Consider the following 23,090-nt stretch of genomic DNA (forward strand, 5'->3'; position numbering starts at 1 on the left):
GATTATGAATATTGTAAACCGCATGATAAAACCTGTATATGAAGTAACTTCAGCCTGTATATATACAATGTCGCAATGCCACCAGTATATGCCGCTTGTACACAATGCCGCCTATATATGGGGTAGCGACATTACACAGCCTGTAAACGAAAGAAGGAAATAAAGAAAGACATTGCATTTATGTAGCGCCTTTCACAACCTCTAGATGTCCCAACAAGCTTTACTGCCAATTAAGTACTTTTGCAGTGTAGTCAATCTTATAATGTAGGAAACGCGGCAGCCAATTTGCGCACAGCAAGCTTCCAGAAACAGCACTGTGGTAACGGCCAGATAATCTGTTTTTTTGTGGTATTGGTTGAGGGCTAAATATTGGCTGGGACGCTGGGGAGAACTCCCCTGCTCTTCTTCGAAATAGTGCCATTGAGACCATCTGAATTGTGAGCTAACTACACAGCCAAGTAATCAAATTCTGCTGGCTATTAAACAATAAAATATCCCTGCTGGGTAAGTGAATTATTATGCGACACACAGGACCGCAAAGTCAGTTTGACCTGCTCTGCGGCAGAGGATGAAATGGAGGCCAGTGACAGGATCTGGAAGCAGTGGGTGTTGGCAGGAGCTGCAAGTATGAAGCAAATCTCACGGGAGTCAGTTTTCAACTCGGCTGTAAAACTGGCACAGCAGATTGATCGGCCACTGTAGGAACCTCCCGCTTTTCATTCTCATCGATTGTTGATATATCTCTTTGGTTTGAACCGTGACAATTCCATTCTCAAGCAGTTCACGAATGCTACAGCCAGTTATTCTTCCCTCTTTAAGGGGTCCAAATTCGGTTGGCAACGCCACCCATTATCGCCGGAGAGGGGCTGCCAACGGGTGGCTAAGTGCTTACCGTTGGCGGGCACCGAATTCCTCGGCTCACGGGAAATGTAGTCGGGCGGTGGGGGTGGGGCCAAGACGTACTGCTGCGCGCCTTGCTGCCAGCCACGTGGTGATGTCATTAAGCATGCAGCGCCTCCTTGCCACCGCGGCTGGGAAATTCAGTGAGTGTGGTGGCCTTACCGGCAGGCGTCCATCCAGCCCGGGAAAGGTGGCAGGACATCGGGGGGTTCCAAGGTGGGTGTGTCCTGAGATCAAGGTAAGTGATTATGTTTATTTTTTTTAGTGTTTATGTATTACTGGGACCGGCGGGGAAGTGTGCGTGAGGGAAAGTGTCGTTAGATTTTTCTTTTCTCATTTTTTCATCTCACGTGCCGGCAGCTCACTGTGGGGAAATTTGGTCGGCCTCCTAAGCTCCCGCTCCATTAGCCCCGAGGGTGAGTGTGCGATGCCTCTTTTAGTGCTGCTCTGTCAGCTTTGGTTGGGAAAACTCAATTTGGCAGTTTGAGGCAGCACCCACTGCCTGGCACTAAAATCAGCCAGGTGTCGCCTCCTCAGAAATGGCAGGACCGAATTTCGACCCCTAAATCTGGAGCAGTGCAACTAACTGTGGGGCCGATTTTCAGCAAGGCCCGCCCAAGTGTTGCCGATGGCCGCCGAGGTACCGGACGGTGCTTTGGGCGGGATATTCATGGCCGAGGTCCCTCGGAGTTCAGCGGGCGGCAAATGGACAACGTACGGCAGGTGGGAGCTCGCATTCTCGGTGGTAGAGGCGCTTGCAGCCCAAGTGCCATCGAGGATGGAGTCAGACCCACGGAGAGTCGAAGAGCTCGGAAAAATAAAATCACCAATTAAAAAATACAAAAACTTCAGGGGACCCCATGCAGGTAAGTCGCTGTGGAAATTTTTTAAATGTTCACTTACTTTTTTTTCAGGATCTTCGGACTCACCGACGGGGACAGACCAGCCTGCAGCCAGTGGTCCACCCCCGTTCTGCCGCCGAGTCCCGCCCGCAGGAATCTGGGAGCTCGGCGAGTGGGAGCTTGGTTGCCTCACTCGGTCGCCCGTTGACATCGGCGGACGGTTCCCGGCGGCTCTCCCCTCCCGTCCGCTCCAGGCCACCTCCAAAGTGGCACTGGGCAGATCTTCAGGAGGAATGTGGGCGGGAGTGAGCAATAGCTGAAAATCGGCCCCTGTGTTTCTAACCAGACCCATGGGTAGTGACGTGATCAGTGCTCGTCTCATAATGGTGTTGCAGCAAAATCTACTCTGTGCTATTTTAATTCAGACATTAGCCCATCCGCGTTAAAACAGATAAAATTTGGTAGGAGCTGGTTTGGAACAATTCTTTTCTCATGGCTTGGCCCTGTTCTAGTTGCTAACGTTGGTATCTAACACCTTGCAAGAGCACCTGAAGGTACAATGGACATGTGTCCAAAGCACAATATCCACAAGTACAGTCAATTACTTTAAAACAGTACAGATCACATCAATATAATCCATGTACAGTAATATTCGATAGGATGCCAGCCAATTAAAAACACAAACTGTGCATGCAATTGGTTAATATGGCAGATTCCATGTTTAAAATCATGCCAGTATACATGATCAAAGAGGGAGTCCGGCAATGAACCACATTTCCTTTTAACTACATTGCAACATGTACATTCTTCACAACATCACTTCTGTTAAATGACTTGGTTTTACCAGAGAGAATAAAAAGAAAATAATCTTTATCCTCTCGGATATGTTCTAATTAGTTTGTATTAGTATTTAAAAGAAACTTACTGTTCTATTTGTCACGTCTACATCTGTGTAACAAACATGCTGCTACTGAGTTCATCTATTGATAAAATGGGCATCTATAGTGGGAAAGATTTCAGGTTAAAATGTGATTTTTAAAGAAGTACTTATCCAAGACATTCGCACTCACATCCTAGCAGACATTACATAGAACAGTTATGTGCAGTGAATGAACTAACTGACAATTTATATAGGGAAAAATATCACTAAAATTATACATAGCTACATCCAAATTGTGACACACACTGATGTCATAGATTAGAATCATAGACATTTACATCACGGAACGAGGCCATTTCGGCCCATCGTGTCCGTCCGGCCGACCAAGAGCTATCCAGCCTAATCCCACTTTCCAGCTCTTGGTCTGTAGCTCTGTAGGTTACAGCACTTCAAGTGCGCATCCAAGTACTTTTTAAATGTGGTGAGGGTTTCTGCCTCTACCACCCTTTCAGGCAGTGAGTTCCAGACCCCCACCACCCTCTGGGTGAAAACATTTCTCCTCAAATCTCATTTAAATCTTCTACCAATTATTTAAATCTATGCTCCCTAGTTGTTGACCTCTCTGCTAAGGGAAATAGCTCCTTCCTATCCACTCTATCTAGACCCTCATAATTTTATACACCTCAATAAGGTCTCCCCTCAGCCTCCTCTGTTCCAAAGAAAACAACCCCAGCCTATCCAATCTTTCCTCATAGCTAAACTTCTCCAGTCCAGGTAACATCCTCGTAAATCTCCTTTGTACCCTCTCAAGTGCATCTTTCCTGTTATGTGGTGAACAGAACTGCATGCAGTACTCTAGTTGTGGCCTAACTAGTGATTTATACAGTTCAAGCATAACCTCCCTGCTCTTATATTCCATGCCTCGGCTAATAAAGGCAAGAATACCGTATGTCTTCTCAACCACCTTATCCACCTGGCCTACTACCTTCAGGGATCTGTGGACCTGCACTCCAAGGTCCCTTTGTTCCTCTACACTTCTCAGTGTCCTACCATTTAATATGAATTCCCTTGCCTTGTTAGTCCTCCCCAAATGCATTAACTCACACTTCTCTGAATTGAATTCCATTTGCCACTGTTCTGCCCACCTGACCAGTACATTGATATCTTCTTGCAGTCTATAAGTTTCTTCTTCATTATCAACCACACAGCTGAATTTTGTATCATCTGCAAATTTCTTAATCATACCCCCTACATTCAAGTCCAAATCATTGATATATATCACAAAAAGCAAGGGACCCAGCACCGAGCCCTACGGAACCCCACTGGATACACCCTTCCAGTCACAAAAACACCCAACTACCATTACCCTTTGCTTCTTGCCTCTGAGCCAAATTTGGATCCAACTTGTCACTTTGCCCTGGATCCCATGGGCTATTATTTTTGTGACCAATCTGCTATGTGGGACCTTATCAAAAGCTTTGCTAAAATCCATATACACTACATCATACGCACTGCCCTCATCCACCCTCCTGGTTACCTCCTCAAAGAATTCAATCAAGTTAGTCAGACACGACCTTCCCTTAACAAATTCATGCTGACTGCCCTTGATTAATCCGTGTCTTTCTAAATGAAGATTTATCTTGTCCTTCAGAATTTTTTCCAATAATTTTCCCACCACTAAGGTTAGGGTGACTGGCCTGTAATTACTCAGTCTATCCCTTTCGCCCTTTTAAAACAATGGCATAATGTTAGCAGCCCTCCAGTCCTCCGGCATCACACCTGTAGCCAGAGAGGATTGGAAAATGATGGTCAGAGCCTCTGCTATTTCCTCTTTTGCTTCTCTTAACAGCCTGGGATACATTTCATCGAGGCCTGGGGATTTATCCACTTTCAAAGCTGCTAAACCCCTTAATACTGTCTCGCTCACTATGTTTATTTCATCTAATATTTCACACTCCTTTTCCCTGATTACAATGTCTGCATCCCCGCCTCCTTTGTGAAAACAGGCGCAAAGTATTCATTGAGAACCATAACCCACATCTTCCGCCTGCACACACAGATTATCTTTATGGTCTCTAATAGACCCCTACTCTTTCTTTCGTTATCCTCTTGCTGTTAATGTATTTATAAAGTATCTTTGGGTTTTCCTTGATTTTACTCGCCAACATTTTTTCATGCTCTCTATTTGCTTTCCTAATTTCCTTTTTGATCTCAACCCTGCCGTTCTATACTCCTCTAGAGTTGGCAGTATTGAGTTCTCAGTATCTGTCATAAGCTTCCCTCTTTTTCTTTATCCTACCCTGTATGTCCCTAGACATCCAGGGGGCTCTAGATTTCTTAGTCCCACCTTTTTCGTTAGGGGAACATACTTGCTCTGTACTCTCAGAATCTTCTCCTTGAATGCCTCCCACTGCTCTGACACTGATTTACCTCCCAGTTTCCAGTCCACTATGGCTAAATCACATCTCAGCTTATCAAAAGTTGAGAATTTTTATTCTTGGTCTATCTTTGTCCTTTTCCATAACTACCATAAATCTAACTGAATTATGATCAACTAAACTCTCCCACTGATACCCCTTCCACCTGCCCCTCTTCACTCCCTAAAACTAAGAACAGAACTGCATCGTCTATACCTTTCACACTAATTTTATCCCAGTTAGTATTGGGGTAGTTGAAATCCCCTACTATTACTGCCATATCATTTTTGCACTTCTCAGAAATTTGCCTACATATTTGCTCTTCAATCTCCCTCTGACTGTTTGTGGGCCTATACTACACTCCCAGCAGTGTGATCGCCCCTTTTTCGTTCTTCAATTCAACCCATATGGCCTCATTTGATGATCCTTCCAACATATCATCCCTCCTCACAGTTGTAATGGTTTCGTTAATCAATACTGCAACCCCCCCACCCCCCACCTTTTTATTTAGCTCCCTCGCTATTCCGTCTGAAAACCCTGTACCAGGAATACTGAGCTGCCATGACGTGTCGTGACTGTAGAATACGTGGCTTAAAACAATTTTCCGCTACTTAAATTTAGCAAACAGAAAGTCTTTGAAGTCTGTGCTGATTTTAAAGCAACAGCTCACGCAGAGCAAGAAACGTCAAAAAGCTATTTAAAGAGCCAGACCTGATTGGCTGTTGCCGTTGCGGCGAAGGGAACGTTGGTAGCAGGTGTTGTTGCAGACACAGTGGTGGGCGTGGCGCCGTGCATCATGGGTACTTTCAGTAGGGGACACCATGGAAGTGACAAACGGGAAGGGTGTAGCGTTATGGTAACCATGGCAGAGTGTGGTGTGGATTGCGGGCGTGGCAGGTATCACAGCAACAAGCCAGGTGACATCATCATGAAAGGTTTGACCAGCATGCAATCAAAATGCAAAAAGCAAGGCAGCATTGAAAGAAATTTTAAAAAACAAAAGGAGAAAAAAAGGAGAAAGCTTATTACAATGGTAATTAAGGAGAACTTAAAACACTCTAAAACACTTTATAATTATCAGGCACATAATGGTATATTTGTGCAATAAAATAAAACACAGACTTTGAAGCAATGTATTTAACAGGTATTTTGAGAAAAAGTCTGTCCGGAATTATCTCAATACCATTAAAAATCCAATTTTGCAGTTCCTTGTTCAAATTAATTCACTGGAAGCACACTTTAAATAATTATAGGACACAACTGGAGAAAAGCAGGTTGGATTATAAAATAAGGTACACGGTAACATCCCGGAATTAATTGCAATTTTGCTACATCCTAAATGGGGGGAGCGAATATGGAAACGATGGAAGGTCACACAATCAGGGTTCTTTTACAGTCACACACTCACACACACACTCACTCCTACACACGCACTCACACAGTCAGACACACACTCACTCACTCCTGCACATGCACTCACACACAGTCAGACACACACTCACACACGCACTCACTCCTACACAAGCACTCACACACACTCACACCTACACATGCACTCACACACAGTCAGACACACACTCACACACGCACTCACTCCTACACAAGCACTCACACACACTCACACCTACACATGCACTCACATATAGTCAGACACACACTCACTCATTCCTACACAAGCACTCACACACAGTCAGACACACACTCACACATGCACTCACTCCTACACATGCACTCAAACAGTCAGACACACACTCATACACGCACTCACACAGTCAGACACACACTCACACACGCACTCACACACTCACATATGCACTCACTCCGACACACGCACTCACAGTCACTCACACACGCACTCACTCCTACTCACGCACTCGCACACAGTCAGACACACACTCGCTCATGCACTCACTCCTACACACACACTCACACACTGATGCACGCACACACTTGGACACACAGGCACTCACACACAGTCAGACACAAGCACTCACACAGTCAGACACACAGTCACTTCTGCACACGCACTCACACACAGTCAGACACACACTCACACACGCACTCACTCCGACACACGCACTCACACACAGTCAGACACAAACTCACTCCTACACACGCACTCACAAACTGACACACACATTCACACACTGACACACGCACTCACTCCTACACACGCACACACACACGCACTCACACACACGCATGCGCTCACACACGCACTCACACGAACAGACACATGCACACACTCACACATGCACGCACTCACACACGCACGCACTCACACATGCACACAATGACACGTACACACACAATGACACATGCACTCACACACGCATGCACTCACACACGCATGCACACAATGATGCACACATGCACACAATGACGCACGCACACAAGCACACAATGACATACGCACTCACTCACCTACACACACACTCACTCACCTACACACACACTCGCACACACGCACACACACGCACTCACACACGCACGCAAACAGGCACGCACTCACACAGGCACCGCACTCACACAGGCACCGCACTCACACTAGTCTTGGCCATATTGTATGCACTTGTTTTCAATTTGGCGCAGAAGGCCGAGAAAATAGTCATATTGCTTTAACTAACTGCCCCGCAAGCAGCCTGCAGATGGCATTGCCCGGTACAGCTTCAGGGGCCGATCCCCAATTTTTTTTCCATGTCATCATCGCCGGCGCAGCAGAGCAGGGCACTACGGGTTACCCACGCTGCTAAACTCTCATGGAATTTAGCAGGACCCCCGGGGATGCTAACAGGAGGTGCAAAGTAGCCCAATTTCTCCCCCTTGGGTTAAGTTTATTTCTGTAAGTTAGAGTTATGTAATAATAGATTGGCCATTTCACTACTTGGTATATTTTATAGGCCGCCAACTAGTGGGAAGGATGTAAAAGAGCAAATTTGCAGGGAAATTACAGAGAGGTGCAAGAACAATAGAGTAGTGATAAAGGGGGACTTCAACTATCCTAATATAGACTGGGATAGTAATAATGCCAAGGGCAGAATTTCTGAAGTGTGTTCAGGTGAACTTACTTGATCAGTACTTTTCCAGCCCGACAAGGAAGGAGGCATTGCTGGATCTGGTCTTGGGGAATAAGGTGGGTCAAGGGGAGCAAGTGTCAGTAGGGGAACATTTAGGGGACATTGATCATAGTATCATAAGGTTTAGACTAGCTATGGAAAAGGAAAGGGAGCAACCTAGAGTAAAAATATTTAATTGGAGGAAGGCAAATTTCAGTGGGTTGAGAACAGATCTGGCCTGGGTAAAGTGGAATCAAAGATTGGCAGACAAAACTGTAATTGAACAATGGGCTGCCTTTAAAGAGGAGATGGTTCGGGTACAGTCGAGGTACATTCCCATGAGGGGGAAAGGTAGGGCAACTAAAGCCAGAGCTCCATGGATGATGAAAGAGATAGAGAATAAGATGAAGCAGAAAAAGAGTGCATATGACAGATGTCAGGTTGAGAATACAAGTGAGAATCAGGCTGAATATAGAAAGTTCAGAGGGGAAGTGAAAAAGAAAGTTGGGAAAAGAGAGAGTGTGAGAATAGATTGGCAGCTAATATAAAAGGGAATCCAAAAGTCTCCTATAGGCATATAAATAATAAATGAGTAGTAAGAGGGGGGGAGGGGTGGGATCAATTAAGGACCAAAAAGAAGACCTGCGCATGGAGGCAGAGGGCATGGCTGAGGTACTAAATGAATACTTTGCATCTGCCTTTACCAAGGAAGAAGATGTTGCCAAAACCATAGTGAAAGAAGGGTGGTGGAGTTACTGGATGGGATAAAAATTGATGAGGAGGTACGAGAAAGGCTGTCTGTACTTAAAGTAGATAAGTCACCAGGACCAGATGGGATGCATCCTAGGATGCTGAGGGAAGTTAAGGTGGAAATCTCAGCATTACTGGCCATAATCTTCCAATCCTCCTTAGGTACAGGGCTGATGCCAGAGGATTGGAGAATTGCAAATGTTATACCCTTGTCTAAAAAAGGGTGTAAGGATAAAACCAGCAACTACAGGCCAGTCAGTTTAACCTCGGTAATGGGGAAGCTTTTAGAAATGATAATCAGGGACAAAGTTAACAGTCACTTGGATAGTGGTGGATTAATTAAGGAAAACCAGCACAGATTTGTTAAAGACAAATTGTGTTTAACCAACTTGATCGAGTTTTTTGATGAGGTAACAGAGGGGGTTGATGAGGGTAATGCGGTTGACGTGGTGTACATGGATTTCCACAAAGCGTTCAACAAAGTGCCACATAATAGGCTTGCCAGCAAAATTGAAGCCCATGGAATAAAAGGGACAGTGGCAGAATGGATACAAAATTGGCTCGGTGACAGGAAACAGAGAATAGTGGTGAATGGTTGTTTATCGGACTGGAGGAAGGTATACAGTGATGTTCCCCAGGGGTCGGTACTAGGACCACTGCTTTTCTTGGTATATATTAATGACTTGGATGTGGGTGTATAGGGCACAATCTCAAAATTTGCAGAAGACACAAAACTTGGAAGTATAGTGAACAGTGAGGAGGATAGGGATAGACTTCGAGGACATCAGACAGGCTGGTGGAATGGGCGGATACGTGGCAGATGGAATTTAATGCTGAAAAGTGCGAAGTGACATATTTTGGCAGGAAGAACAAGGAGAGGCAATATAAACTAAAGGGTACAATCCTACAGGGGGTGCATGAACAGAGAGACCTGGGGGTATATGTGCACTAATTGTTGAAGGTGGCAGGGCAGGTTGAGAAAGTGGTTAGAAAAAACATATGGGATCCTGGGCTTCATAAATAGAGGCATAGAGTACAAAAGCAAGGGAGTTATGATGAATCTTTATAAAACACTGGTTCGGCCTCAACTGGAGTATTGTGTCCAATTCTGGGCACCACACTTTAGGAAGGATGTGAAGGCCTTAGAGAAGGTGCAGAAAAGATTTACAAGAATGGTTCCAGGGATGAGGGACTTCAGTTACGTGGATAGACTGGAGAAGCTGGGGCTGTTCTCCTTCGAGCAGAGAAAGTCAAGAGGAGATTTGTTAGAGGTGTTCACAATCATGAGGGATCTGGACAGAGTAGGTAGAGAGAAACTGTTCTCATTGGCAGAAGAGTCGAGAACCAGAGGACACAAAGTTAAGGTGATTGGCAAAAGAACCAAAGGCGACATGAGGAAAAACCTTTTTAGGATCTGGAATGCGCTGCCTGACAGGGTGGTGGAGGCAGACTCAATCACGGCTTTCAAGAGGGAGTTGGATAAGTATCTGAAGGAAGAAAATTGGCAGAGCTACGGGGAAAGGGCGGCGAGTGGGACTGGCTGAAGTGCTCTTGCAGAGAGCCGGCACGGGCTCAATGGGCTGAATGACCTCCTTCTGTGCTGTAACTTTTCTGTGATTCTATGAAAGAAAGTGTGGTAACAAATGAGCAGCATCTAGTCAGACTCGTGTCTTCGGCTACAGGTAGTTCAAGATTGGGAGCGAGAATGTATCCCTCAGTAGTGCGTAATCGAGGCAAGGAGCTGTAGGCTGGATCTAATTTGCACAGCTATCTGATACCTGGATCACCAAAAGGATGCACATGCACGCTGTCCAAGCACCTGTTTGGAAGGAACTGAGAACAACATGTGCTGATTGACCTCCACTTCTCCCTCCCTCCCTGCACCTAGTGAAGAAAAACTCTGCCCTCCCCCTGACCTCACTGCTCAGGGAACTTGCTTCATGGGGACAGTGTGGACAAACACCAGCCTCCTCTCTACTCTCTGTTACTTGCCAATTTTTCCCCTCTACCATTATCTGTTTCCATGTTTCGTACCATCTTTTCCCATCTTTGAGGTCCTCTCTTCACTATACAGGTACTCCCAATTCTTCGACAGCACCTCTCAAACCCCCGCGACCTCCACCACCTCAAAGGATAAGGGCAGCAGGCGTAAGGGAACATTATCCCCTCCAAGTTCCCCTTAAACTCACACACCATCCTGACTTGGAAACATATCGCTGTTCCTTCATCGTCGCTGGGTGAAAATCCTGGAACTCCCTCCCTAACAGCACTGTGGGAGTACCTTCACCACACGGACTGCAGCAGTTCAAGAAGGCGGCTGACCACCACCTTCACAAGGGCAATTCGGGATGGGCAATAAATGCTGGCCTTGCCAGCGATACCCACATCCCAAGAATGAACGAAGGAACACCCGATCTGGGCACATGTCAAGAACAGAGCACAATCACATACTTTGAATAAACACCCTTTTCTTAACTCTGTGGCTCCTGTGGGCTGTGCTTCTCTGAGATTCCCCTTGTAGAATCTTCAGGTACAAATTACTGACACAAGACCAGAGAGGAGTTGTGGCCGCATAATGCGGCCTGTTCTCTCAGGCCGGTAACAGAGATTTGTTTTTTGGGGGCAGGAGGAAGGGTTAAATCTGGTGTTGACAAGATCAAAGCACTCATTATCCAGCTCCCACGTATACTCAGTGTGCTGATAGTAGTGACTACTGATAGTTGACCAGCAACGATGGTGGAGCAGCTGAAAAGGCACTCAGTTACTGCTCAAACTATAAATGGTAACTAAGTCACTCCTACCAAAGGAAACCCATCAAGAGGGAATGGGAGATATTAAAATGGCACATTATACCCCAAACTGGCAGTGTGAGCCTTTGGTTTAGTGGTTGCATTCCCTTGGAGTCAGAAGGTGAAAGGTTTGAGCCCCACTCCAGACAACCCCATCGAGGGGTACTTGTGTCCAATGTGTGTGGGTGGTTCCCCTCCCACCCTAAATCGTAGGTGGGGCTCTTTGGCCTTGATTGCAGCCCGCTGAGGAGATGGTTATACTGTAAGGAAGGCAACCAGCTAACCCTCCCTTGCAAGTGGCGCAAGAAATCCACGTGTGACTTAAGTTAAGGCCTGCCCTCGGGGAACAACACGACGGACGAATAAACCCAAACTGCTGCACCAGGCTCCTCTCCAGTGAGTGCCCACTGCAGGCTGGGGCAGCTCAGTATTACATTTACATATCCACAAGCAAGCGTTAGACAGGAAAGAGGACCAAGAATCCATATCGAAGAATGTGGTCTGTTATTTTTTTGGTTTGTCAACGATTGTGAATAAGCTCAAAAGGTTTTTAAACTCCTACATAAGATTGATAAAAAAGAATTTAATAACATGTTCCTCTGTCATGCCTGTCAGTGGCAGGTGTCAGGAGTGTTCAACAGAGCTCATTTTGTATTTGCTAAATAGTATTTTGTTGTAATGTTACAGTTATATCAAGTTCTGGTTATGCCTCATTGACAGGACAGTGCTCAGTTCAGCCCCTTAGGAGGGTTGCAGTGCAGATTCATCAGAATGATACCACACAAAGGGTAGATTTGCACTACCCTTTGAGTGAAGAAGTGCTTCCTGACATCACCCCTTAATTTTAAGATTATATCCCCTTGTTCTGGTCTTCCCCACGAGAGGAAATTGTTTTTCTCTATCTACCCTGCCAACTCCTTCAACACTTCAATTCGATCACCCCTTAATCGAGCGGTACAAGACTAGTCTCATAATTTAACCCTTTTAGCCTTCTGTATAGCTACCTCCCAAAGCCTGAAACATAGGCCTCCTTGATTATCCTTGGATTTTGACTTGACCCCTGGCCGGTGCTGTGGTTGAGCAATGTTCAGTGAGGCGATTGCCGTGGTTACACACTCTGCGGGCACTACACTTGTGGGCAGCACAGATTGGAGCGAGGACTACAGCTGAATCATGCCTTTGATTCTTCAACCACTGCTCCCAGAGAGCAAGGCTCCACACTGTGTCACGTATTTGCTTCATGGGTTCTTTGCTTAAGAATTCATAGCCACACATTGTTATTATTAACAAAAGCAAATATTGCGGCTCGTCGACCCAAAACATTAACTCTGTTTTTCTCCACAGATGCTGCTTGACCTGCTGAGATTTCCAGCATTTCCTGCTATTAAGAATTAGTTGGTTTATTAGCAAAGGTTTAACAATCACACTACACATTACCGGTTCATCCACCAGGCTCAGAACCACCTGCCTCATCGTGGATCCCCCAAACCCAACTGGCTGGGGTTATATTGAGTCTTGTGAACATCATGTGACTGGCTAAGCCCCTCCCAACTCAACAGCTCTACAACTATTTTTAGTTGAACATTAGTACAAGTGCCCCCTTATTAGAAGGGCACTAAACCGACAAATAAACAAATTAAACTTTAGACATTAAGTGGTTCAAATTAAAATTTGGTTGCTGGGGGTGATGATGCACTCCAGTCCCTCCGGCACCCACCTTTCGTGGAAGGCCGTGAGCGTACCGGTGGACACCGCGTGTTCCATCTCCAGGGACACCCTGGCTCGGATGTAACCGCGGAAGGGAGGCAGGCAATCGGGCTGAACGACCCCCTCGACCGCCCGCTGCCTGGACCGGCTGATGGCCCTCTTGGCCAGGCCCAGGAGCAGTCCTACGAGGAGCCAACAGCTCTACAACTATTTTACAAACCTGTGAGCATATGCACAGGTGCGTACATTACACACTGGAAGCTCAGGATCCCAGGATTGTAAGTCTTCACAACAATCCCTGGGTCTAACCAAAGGGGATCCCGCCGAGCTTGGTTAGTACCCTGACAGCTAGCAGTAGCTTTTCACCCGTGTGAGAAGTACTGCAAACTGAAATACTGACTGAAGGTAACATTTCTGAACAGAAACACACAGTGAAATTTTGTAAACGTGAGGGAGTTAAAGAAAGATCAAAACATTTGAGAGAGATAAAGCTGCAGCCTTACCAACACTTGCAGTGGGAGTCATGCACAACACTGAGCCTGCAGATCATGCAGTGAAGCATGAAAAGGATAAAACAGAAAAGGAACATTGATTAGAAACAGTTAGTGTTCACACACGTTCTGTTTGAAAACAGATTATAGCCAGTAGAGGCACCTTTATTGAGTACCTCAGCACATGCAACATGAGAGTTTAGTTTTTATTAAAACTATGTAATCATAAGAATTTACTGAGAAATTATGAGAAGCATGAATCGGCTGCCCGGACAATAGTAAATGCCGAGATATATGGCACTGCCTCCCAGCCAGAAGATGCAAGATTCGGTTATCTCTCCGTATTTACAAACTGCATCTTAAATCACAGCTACAGCACTCATGCTGCCTCATTAAGAACATTGAGGCGGTGAAATTGGACTTGGCCGGGAATTCTTTTGCTGCCCATTATACGGTCCATTCGAAGTGAATATCAGGCGGAGCGTATAACGGGCGACAGATGCTGTACCACCTGATACCACCAGAACCAAAACCTATTCACCCCCTCCCCCTTAGAATATTAAAACCAGCACAACTTGTACTTGGAAGGCCAATTTACAGCATGTTCAAAACACGGGCTGCCTTTCTCTCTCTCTCTGACCCAGGGCACTTACTGAAAATGATACAGCAACTTCTGAATATCCAGTGAAAATTTTAAAGGAACTGCCCTTCCATTTCTAAAAACAAATTCTGCCCTCCTCTGGCGGGGTACAGTTCAAGGGATGGGGACCGCCCCCTTTGGTAGCTTGCCCACCTGACCATTCCTCATGGGCGAGCCCAGGCAGGGAGAATCGGCGCACTGTCGCTGCACCCAGGGCATCCTGCCCAAACGCAGCATGCACACATCCCGAAAAAGGAATCACTGGACAGGAGTAGGGATCCCCTTCCTGCCTACCCTTCCCCAGCCCAGCAAGATCCTGAGCTCTAAAAACGCTAACCCACGCTCTCTTCAGATGGCCGCCACAATGGTGCAAATAAGCACGTTGCCAGTGTGAGACTGTGTGCGTTATCCCTGCTGATAACCTGATCCACTCCACCCTGCACCAGGCCGAGCTGATCTTGGCTCTCTCATGGGTCTGTCACAGCACCTGACCCTGGCACGCCAAACCCCCCCAGTGTGGGTCACTCCGATAAAATAAAGAAATTCAATGAATTGAATCTGGTTTTTTTTGTCTGCGTAGATACATATTTTAAGATATTTAAAATATTTAACCAGATGTGAAATATTTTGAAATACAAAAATGAGAAATGAGCTTTAAACGTGAAACCCGTTCTGGCACTAAGGCGAGGAGCATTTGCCTGAGCCTCGAGTGACCCCAACAGTAAAGTCCTGCGACTTCCAATAACAAGACGACAGAGTGGTATAGAGCACGAGTGAGAAGGGACTAACCTGTTGGGATGAATGTTGGTTGTTGCAGCTGCATATTAGCTAGAGCCTGTTGGTAGTGGAAAACACTGGGGTTAAACACTGTGGTGGCACCATTGGCTTTTTCAAGTGCTGGCCTCTTTGGTAAAGGTTGGAGGGCACCAGGCTGGAGGGCCTATGGATGAGGGATTGATTAAGACAAGTAGAAAATAAATGATGCATGCACCAAACAGTACACACACACACACACATACCAAAGACTGGCCTGCCATTCTCCTGCAACTTGTAATAGTTAAAGCAAGGCGGCAGCTGAAGCAGACTGTAGCTGCGAGGCGGTGAACAGTATACAAGTGAAGGAAGCATGACGGGCAGCATAAAGCCTTTTGAGAGTCGAAAGTGGAGCTGCACGGCTACGTAACAGGGTCTGACATTAAACACAGGACATTGATTACCAAGCTTGGATAGGCTGCAGATCAGCAGTGATGAAATGAAAGGGAAAAACAATGCGTTTACAGCGTAGCGACTGAATGCTCTGAAGATCTAAAACGCACGCAATATAATAAATAATGATTACATAGCCAGGGTTCTCGTTAGGGTTTAGGAAAGTCCTGGAGACTTGAAAAGTCTCAAGGCTCATTTCACAAAAACGACTTTCAAACAGCTCGTGGCTTCGCACTATATTGCATTGCAGTAAACGCATATGAATGATGTACTTGTATTTTTGCTTCAATTTAATACAAGTGTCTTTCAGAGTGTTGTTTGTAGAACCCCCTCACCCCGCAACATACACACACACAGACACACACAATGCTTAATTGTGGTAATCCACGATCAACAGCCCTGTAAATGTTAACATCCCTCCGAAAGTCGAATGAAATGAAATCAGACTCAAGTTTCACGGTAACGGGAACCCTGCGAGCGGCTACCAGCGGAAAGAAGCAAGAAAGCGACGACATAAAAGCTTGCTGTGAACTGCAGCACCCAGAGACCCAGGAACTGCAGCTGGTTTGCTCAAATAACACAAGTGATTATGGCACAGTGGCAGGCAACGTACATAAAGAAAGACGCCTTTATTCTACGTGTCCTATTAAGTGTAGGATAATGGATACCTGGGAGTTGTGTAATTCAAATTGGGAAATATCACTCAAGCGGTGACACACATGCTGCATGTGCAATTCTATAATGAACATTTCACACTGTAGCGAGAGTTTGATTGTTTCTTGGTATTTGGGGGTATTTGGTTTTTCAGAAGGCTCCTCAGTACAATCACACAGCAGAGAAGGAGGCCATTCAGTCCATTGAGCCTGTGTTGGCACTTTGCTAGAGCTCTCCAAATAGTCCCACTGGCCTGTTCTTTCCTCATAGCCCTGCAAATTAATCCTTTTCAAGTATTTATCCAATTGCATTTACGATTGAGTCTGCCACCACTGCCCTTTCAGGCAGTGCATTCCAGTATCATAGAATCATGGAAATTTACAGCATGGAAGGAGGCCATTTCAGCCCATCATGTCCGCGCCAGCCTAATCCCACTTTCCAGCTCTACGTCTGTAGCCCTGTAGTTAACGGCTCTTCAAGTGCACATTCAAGTACTTTTTAAATGTGGTGAGGGTTTCTGCCTCTACCACCCTCTCGGGCAGTGAGTTCCAGACCCCCCCCCCACCCTCTGGGTGAAGAAATTTCCCCTCAAATCCCTCTAAACCTTCCAACAATTACTTTAAATCTATGCCCCCTGGTTGTTGACCCCTCTGCCAAGGGAAATAGGCCCACCCCCCCCCTCAGTTCCAAAGAAAACAACCCCAGCCTATCCAATCTTTCCTCATAGCTAAAATTCTCCAGTCCTGGCAACATCCTCAAATCTCCTCTGTACCCTCTCCAGTGCGTTCACATCTTCCTGGAATGTGGTGACCAGAACTGCATGCAGTACTCCAGCTGTGGCCTAACCGGTGATTTATACAGTTCAAGGATAACCTCTCTGCTCTTGTATTCTATGCCACAGCTAATAAAGGCAAGTACAGGTACAACTTCCCGAATCTGGCAACCATGGGACCGAGGCTGTGCCGGTTTTCGTATTTTTCCGGATTTTGGGTCGGACATTAAAACAGCGTGTGGGTCAGGTCAGGCCGGGTCACACGTGGGTCAGGTCGGGGTTGAGGGTCACACATGGGTCGGGTCGGGTCACATGTGGGTCAGGTCGGGGTCAAGGGTCACACATGGGTCAGGTCGGGTCACACGTGGGTCAGGTCAGGTCACACGTGGATCAGGTCGGGCCGGGTCACAAGTGGGTCAGGTCAGGCCGGATCACATGTGGGTCAGGTCAGGTCACACGTGGGTCAGGTCGGGTCAGGTCACATGTGGGTCAGGTCAGGCCGGATCACATGTGGGTCAGGTCAGGTCACACATGGGTCAGGTCAGGCCGGGTCACACGTGGGTCAGGTCAGGCCGGGTCACACGTGGGTCAGGTCAGGCCAGGTCACACGTGGGTCAGGTCAGGCCGGGTCACATGTGGGTCAGGTCGGGTCGGATCACACGTGAGTCAGGTCAGGTCGGGTCACACGTGGGTCAGGTCGGGCTGGGTCACATGTGGGTCAGGTCGGGTCGGGTCACACGTGGGTCAGGTCGGGCCGGGTCACACGTGGGTCAGGTCAGGCCGGGTCACACGTGGGTCAGGTCGGGTCAGGTCACACGTGGGTCAGGTCAGGCCGGGTCACACGTGGGTCAGGTCAGGTCACACGTGGGTCAGGTCAGGCCGGATCACATGTGGGTCAGGTCAGGTCACACGTGGGTCAGGTCGGGTCGGGTCACACGTGGGTCAGGTCGGGTCAGGTCACACGTGGGTCAGGTCGGGTCACACATCGGTCAGGTCGGGTCGGGTCACACATCGGTCAGGTCAGGCCGGGTCACACATGGGTCAGGCCGGGTCGGGTCACACGTGGGTCAGGTCGGGTCGGGTCACACGTGGGTCAGGTCAGGTCAGGTCACACGTGGGTCAGGCGGGGTCGGGTCACACGTGGGCCAGGTCAGGTCAAACGTGGGTCAGATCAGGCCGGGTCACACATGGGTCAGGTCAGGCTGGATCACAAGTGGGTCAGGTCAGGCCTGGTCACACGTGGGTCAGGTCGGGTCGGGTCACACATGGGTCAGGTCAGGTCACACGTGGGTCAGGTCGGGCCGGGTCACACGTGGGTCAGGTCAGGCCGGGTCACATGTGGGTCAGGTCGGGTCAGGTCACACGTGGGTCAGGTCAGGCCGGGTCACACGTGGGTCAGGTCAGGTCACACGTGGGTCAGGTCAGGCCGGATCACATGTGGGTCAGGTCAGGTCACACGTGGGTCAGGTCGGGTCACACATCGGTCAGGTCAGGCCGGGTCACACATGGGTCAGGCCGGGTCGGGTCACACGTGGGTCAGGTCGGGTCGGGTCACACGTGGGTCAGGTCAGGTCAGGTCACACGTGGGTCAGGCGGGGACGGGTCACACGTGGGCCAGGTCAGGTCAAACGTGGGTCAGATCAGGCCGGGTCACACATGGGTCAGGTCAGGCTGGATCACAAGTGGGTCAGGTCAGGCCTGGTCACACGTGGGTCAGGTCGGGTCGGGTCACACATGGGTCAGGTCAGGTCACACGTGGGTCAGGTCAGGCCGGGTCACACGTGGGTCAGGTCAGGCCGGGTCACACGTGGGTCAGGTCAAGCCGGGTCACACGTGGGTCAGGTCAGGTCGGGTCACACGTCGGTCAGGTCGGGTCGGGTCACACGTGGGTCAGGTCGGGCCGGGTCACACGTGGGTCAGGTCGGGTCGCGTCACACGTGGGTCAGGTCGGGTCGGGTCACACGTGGGTCAGGTCAGGTCACTTGTGGGTCAGGTCAGGTCGGGTCACACGTGGGTCAGGTCAGGCCGGGTCACACGTGGGTCAGGTCGGGTCAGGTCACACGTGGGTCAGGTCACATGTGGGTCAGGTCGGGTCACATGTGGGTCAGGTCGGATCGGGTCACATGTGGGTCAGGTCGGTCGGGTCACATGTGGGTCAGGTCGGGTCAGGTCACACGTGGGTCAGGTCGGGTTGGGTCACACGTGGGACAGGTCGGGCCGGGTCACACGTGGGTCGGGGTTGAGGGTCATTTGGCAAGGCTCGGACCGATCGCACGCCGGACTACTCGATCTGAAATGCTTTTATAAAAAATGTCCGCCATTTGGACATTTCCGGATTTCGGAATTCCGGATTCGAGACGTACCTGTTTTCCATATGCCTTCTTAATCACCTTATCTACCTGTCCTGCTACCTTCAGGGATCTGTAGGCCTGCATTCCAAGGTCCCTTTGTTCCTCTGCACTTCTCAGTGTCGTACCATTTAATGTTTATTCCCCTGCCTTGTTAGCCCTCTTCAAATGCATTACACTGCTCTGGATTGAATTCCATTTGCCACCGTTTTGCCCACCTGACCAATTCATTGATATCTTCCTGCAGTCTGCAGCTTTCTTCTTCATTATCAGCCACACAGTCGATTTTTGTATCAGCTGCAAACTTTTTTAATCATACCCCCGGTACTGTAACGGTACTGTTAATACAATACTTTGTGGTGCTGGGATTTTACCAGAAGGTTATCTGTCGATTTTTATTGTTAAGGCCGTGACAGAGCTATTAGAGGAATTAATACAAGTAACAGGATTCTACTTTTAATTGCCAAAATCACTTCAAGACAGTCAAACCTGTTTTAGACGCAGCATTGCCTCCCCAATCACAATTGTCTTAAATCTCTGTGCTGTCTCATTCACCTGGAGCCTACTTCGGTTTGTATCTCTAAAGACTATTGCTCTGTGCTGCTTCAACTCAGGTCAGGAGGGGATTAATGAACCACTGCACCCTGGGCACTTTGGGGTTCAATACCTCCCCATAACCGTTCAGGAATGTGTTTGGCTGGGGTCCATTAGGCTATAGAAACAGGTTTCACTGTGGCTGTATCTCTTGTTGCGACGTCGAAACCCTTAGGATACTGCACGGTGCTAAGTTGCACCACCGCAGCCCATTCTAAACAGGTTCACCAGCAATGGCAGCGTCCCAAGGGTTAAGTATGCCACCAAACAAATGAAAAGCACATATGCATTCTACCGACGTTTACAACAAAAAAAGCCACATGCAAAGCAAGAAGGTGAAAGGTGCAAGTACCAGGTCAAAGGTTGCCTCGAGGGTTCGCTTCAGTGATCTGACAGCTGGCTGAGTCTTAATTAGCAGGCAGCGAGCACATGGATGGCAATGGGCCAATGGGGATCAAGCACATTAACATAAACAGCAAGCACAGGTGCGTCATAGGGCAGCAATGCATTGTGGGCAGGTGAAGAGAAAAAAAACAATCTGAATGCATTATACAACTTATTAAAAAGAACAAGCATGCATAACGAAAGGTCTTTACTATTGTTATCATCGGACTACATCATTACAAACACACCTTGCAACCTACGCAAGCGATCGTCACGCAAGTGCTTGTAATCACTAAAGGAAAAACTAATAGATTTGTCAAAGGAAAGCTACAATGCGATACACAAACCAAATACTTTGGGCGGGCAGGCACCATTAAGGCACAACATAAAACCAAGACATAACATGAGTTTTACCGAGATCAACTCTCAATGAATGGGTCAGGTCTCCTCGGGTTCTCATTCCACCAGAGCTCTCCCCACAATCCCCATGTACAAGTTCCCCTCGCCTGCGCGAAGTGACCCTCGCCCGCGCAAATTGACCCTTGCCCGCGCAAAGTGCCCCTCCCCCGCACACCGCGCCCCTCCCCCACAAGCCCCTCCCCCACGCACTGGTAAAAGGGCAGAGATCCCAAGGAAGAGCTCTATTCCACTCCCTCAATGTGTGAAGTTCCCACCCTTTCTTCCCTCGGAGCCTGCTCGGTGTTCCACGAGTGGTCAGTGCTAGCTCAGATTCCCTTGAGGCTTGATATAACTTAGACTGAAACTATAATATAAAACGCTGATCCAGCTGCACCATCATTCTCCCCAATCCCTCAAAGATCCATATTCTGCCCCTCCCTCAAAGAACATTCTCCCCCTCCCTCAAAGATCCACATTATGCAAATTGTGAATTGCCTGAACCCACCTGCAGGGTGGACAGACCCACTGAGGGACTGCGAACAAGGAAGGTTCTGAACACCTGGGCCCATTACAGACCACGATGCTGGTCAGAGGTTAAGCTTAGTGCCGCATAAGCAATACCAAAAAACAGAAGCAGTGCAGCATTGGTGGTGAGCAACACAAGGGGTGGGTGGGGGGGGGGGGTCTGACCCCACGTGCCAGACAAGAAGCCCGCTCCCTTCACAAAGTTCAGTTGACAGAAGAATGTCTCTGAATTCTCTGACGATATTACTGATGTTTCAGTCTAAGTTATATCAAGCCTCAAGGGAATCTGAGCTAGCACTGACCACTCGTGAAACACCGAGCAGGCTCCGAGGGAAGAAAGGGTGGGAACTTCACACATTGAGGGAGTGGAATAGAGCTCTTCCTTGGGATCTCTGCCCTTTTACCAGTGCGTGGGGGAGGGGCTTGTGGGGGAGGGGCGCGGCGTGCGGGGGAGGGGCACTTTGCGCGGGCAAGGGTCAATTTGCGCGGGCGAGGGTCACTTCGCGCAGGCGAGGGGAACTTTGCGCGGGCGAGGGGCGCGGCGTGCGGGGGAGGGGCACTTTGCGCGGGCGAGGGTCACTTCGCGCAGGCGAGGGGCATTTCGCGCGGGGGAAGGGCACTTTTCCCGTCTGTCAGTGTTCCATGTGGGCTTCACAGGAATGGGCGGGTCTGGACGGGTAGCTGTAATTTCTCGTGCTTCCCGTCACTCCGCATACTCCCGCTCGAAGAGGGCGTGCTATCATGGCCAGTCCCTGATCCCGGCCCAAGTGAGGGCCACTGCCCATGAAAGTCCATTTCTTGCTGCTGAGAGTGCCATAAAAAGGCATGGGCGACCAGCCAGATTAGGCTAATGCCCCCCGACCCCGGCATCTGGGACGGGGTCAGGGGCAAATCTGTGGGGGCAGTTGGGTATTCCAGATCCACAGAAACGTCTCGGCTAAGTTCTCTGATGACGGCAATAGGGCAATGGGATTGTTCCATATTGTAATGGCCGCTGATGGCTGCTATTCACTCGCCATGTGTCCCCCTCCTTCACCTGCTAATGTCACCATCTGTCATTTATAGGCGCACATACTATTCTGCACTCGAAAACACACCCAGTGACTTACGGGGGGGCAAAGGGTCTGACTGCGTTCCCCCTGTGTGGCGCCTCGCCCAGCGGGAGCTGGTGTTGGGCCGCTGCCTATACGCACAAGCACGGTTCTCGCCCTGTGTTCCCGACAGGGTCGGTTCTGAGCCAGGAGAGTGCAACTGGAGGAAAAAAAATCCACCCTTCCACACACATTCTAAACACAATTGGTGCAACGAGCACAAGAATAGTGAACACAATTAGTGATTTTAATGAACAGGATCGATCGCAGGTTACCCGCGCCATTTTATACAGTGGCTTAATTCTGAGGTTAAAAGGAGGGAGAAGGTCAGCCCTCTGTATCCAGGTTACCTACCATGGCAGCGGCTGCAGTCTGATTCACCTGGTGCTGAGCGGCCTTTATTTTGGCTTGCAGATGTGCGGGGGGGTGAAAGTACTTGCACTTCTCCCTTGAGCAGCGACCCTTGATATAATCCATGCACACTGTGACCGTATTTTCATTTGAATCTATCATTGCCATTTCGAGCGGGTGTGCGTAGCGGCAATCATTTTCACCCCGAGTGCAATTTCCACGCTGAAACTCCCTGCAAACCTAATGAAACCAACCGTTAGTGTGATATCTTTAGGAGACCACTAACAATATCAG

General features: G+C 48.4%; 1 protein-coding gene across 11 annotated transcripts in view; it reads right to left on the reverse strand.

The window, feature by feature from the left end:
• LOC139265769 (muscleblind-like protein 3) overlaps nucleotides 1–23,090 on the reverse strand; it is a 212,672-nt gene that overhangs the window by 10,352 nt on the left and 179,230 nt on the right. For 6 of the 11 annotated variants that reach the window (XM_070883145.1, XM_070883149.1, XM_070883146.1 and 3 more), the window contains 5 exons: nucleotides 22,800–23,036; nucleotides 15,262–15,412; nucleotides 13,845–13,880; nucleotides 5,751–5,842; nucleotides 2,668–2,741 (listed from right to left, as the gene is read on the reverse strand). In XM_070883145.1, coding sequence (XP_070739246.1) covers nucleotides 2,685–2,741; nucleotides 5,751–5,842; nucleotides 13,845–13,880; nucleotides 15,262–15,412; nucleotides 22,800–23,036 — 573 coding nt within the window. In that variant the 3' untranslated portion in view covers nucleotides 2,668–2,684. Of the gene's footprint in view, nucleotides 1–2,667; nucleotides 2,742–5,750; nucleotides 5,843–13,844; nucleotides 13,881–15,256; nucleotides 15,413–22,799; nucleotides 23,037–23,090 lie in introns of those variants that run through there. The other 5 variants (XM_070883152.1, XM_070883153.1, XM_070883148.1 and 2 more) reach the window with 3 other exon arrangements.

This window comes from Pristiophorus japonicus, chromosome 6 (assembly GCF_044704955.1).
Source record: "Pristiophorus japonicus isolate sPriJap1 chromosome 6, sPriJap1.hap1, whole genome shotgun sequence".
Taxonomy (NCBI): Eukaryota; Metazoa; Chordata; class Chondrichthyes; family Pristiophoridae; genus Pristiophorus; species Pristiophorus japonicus.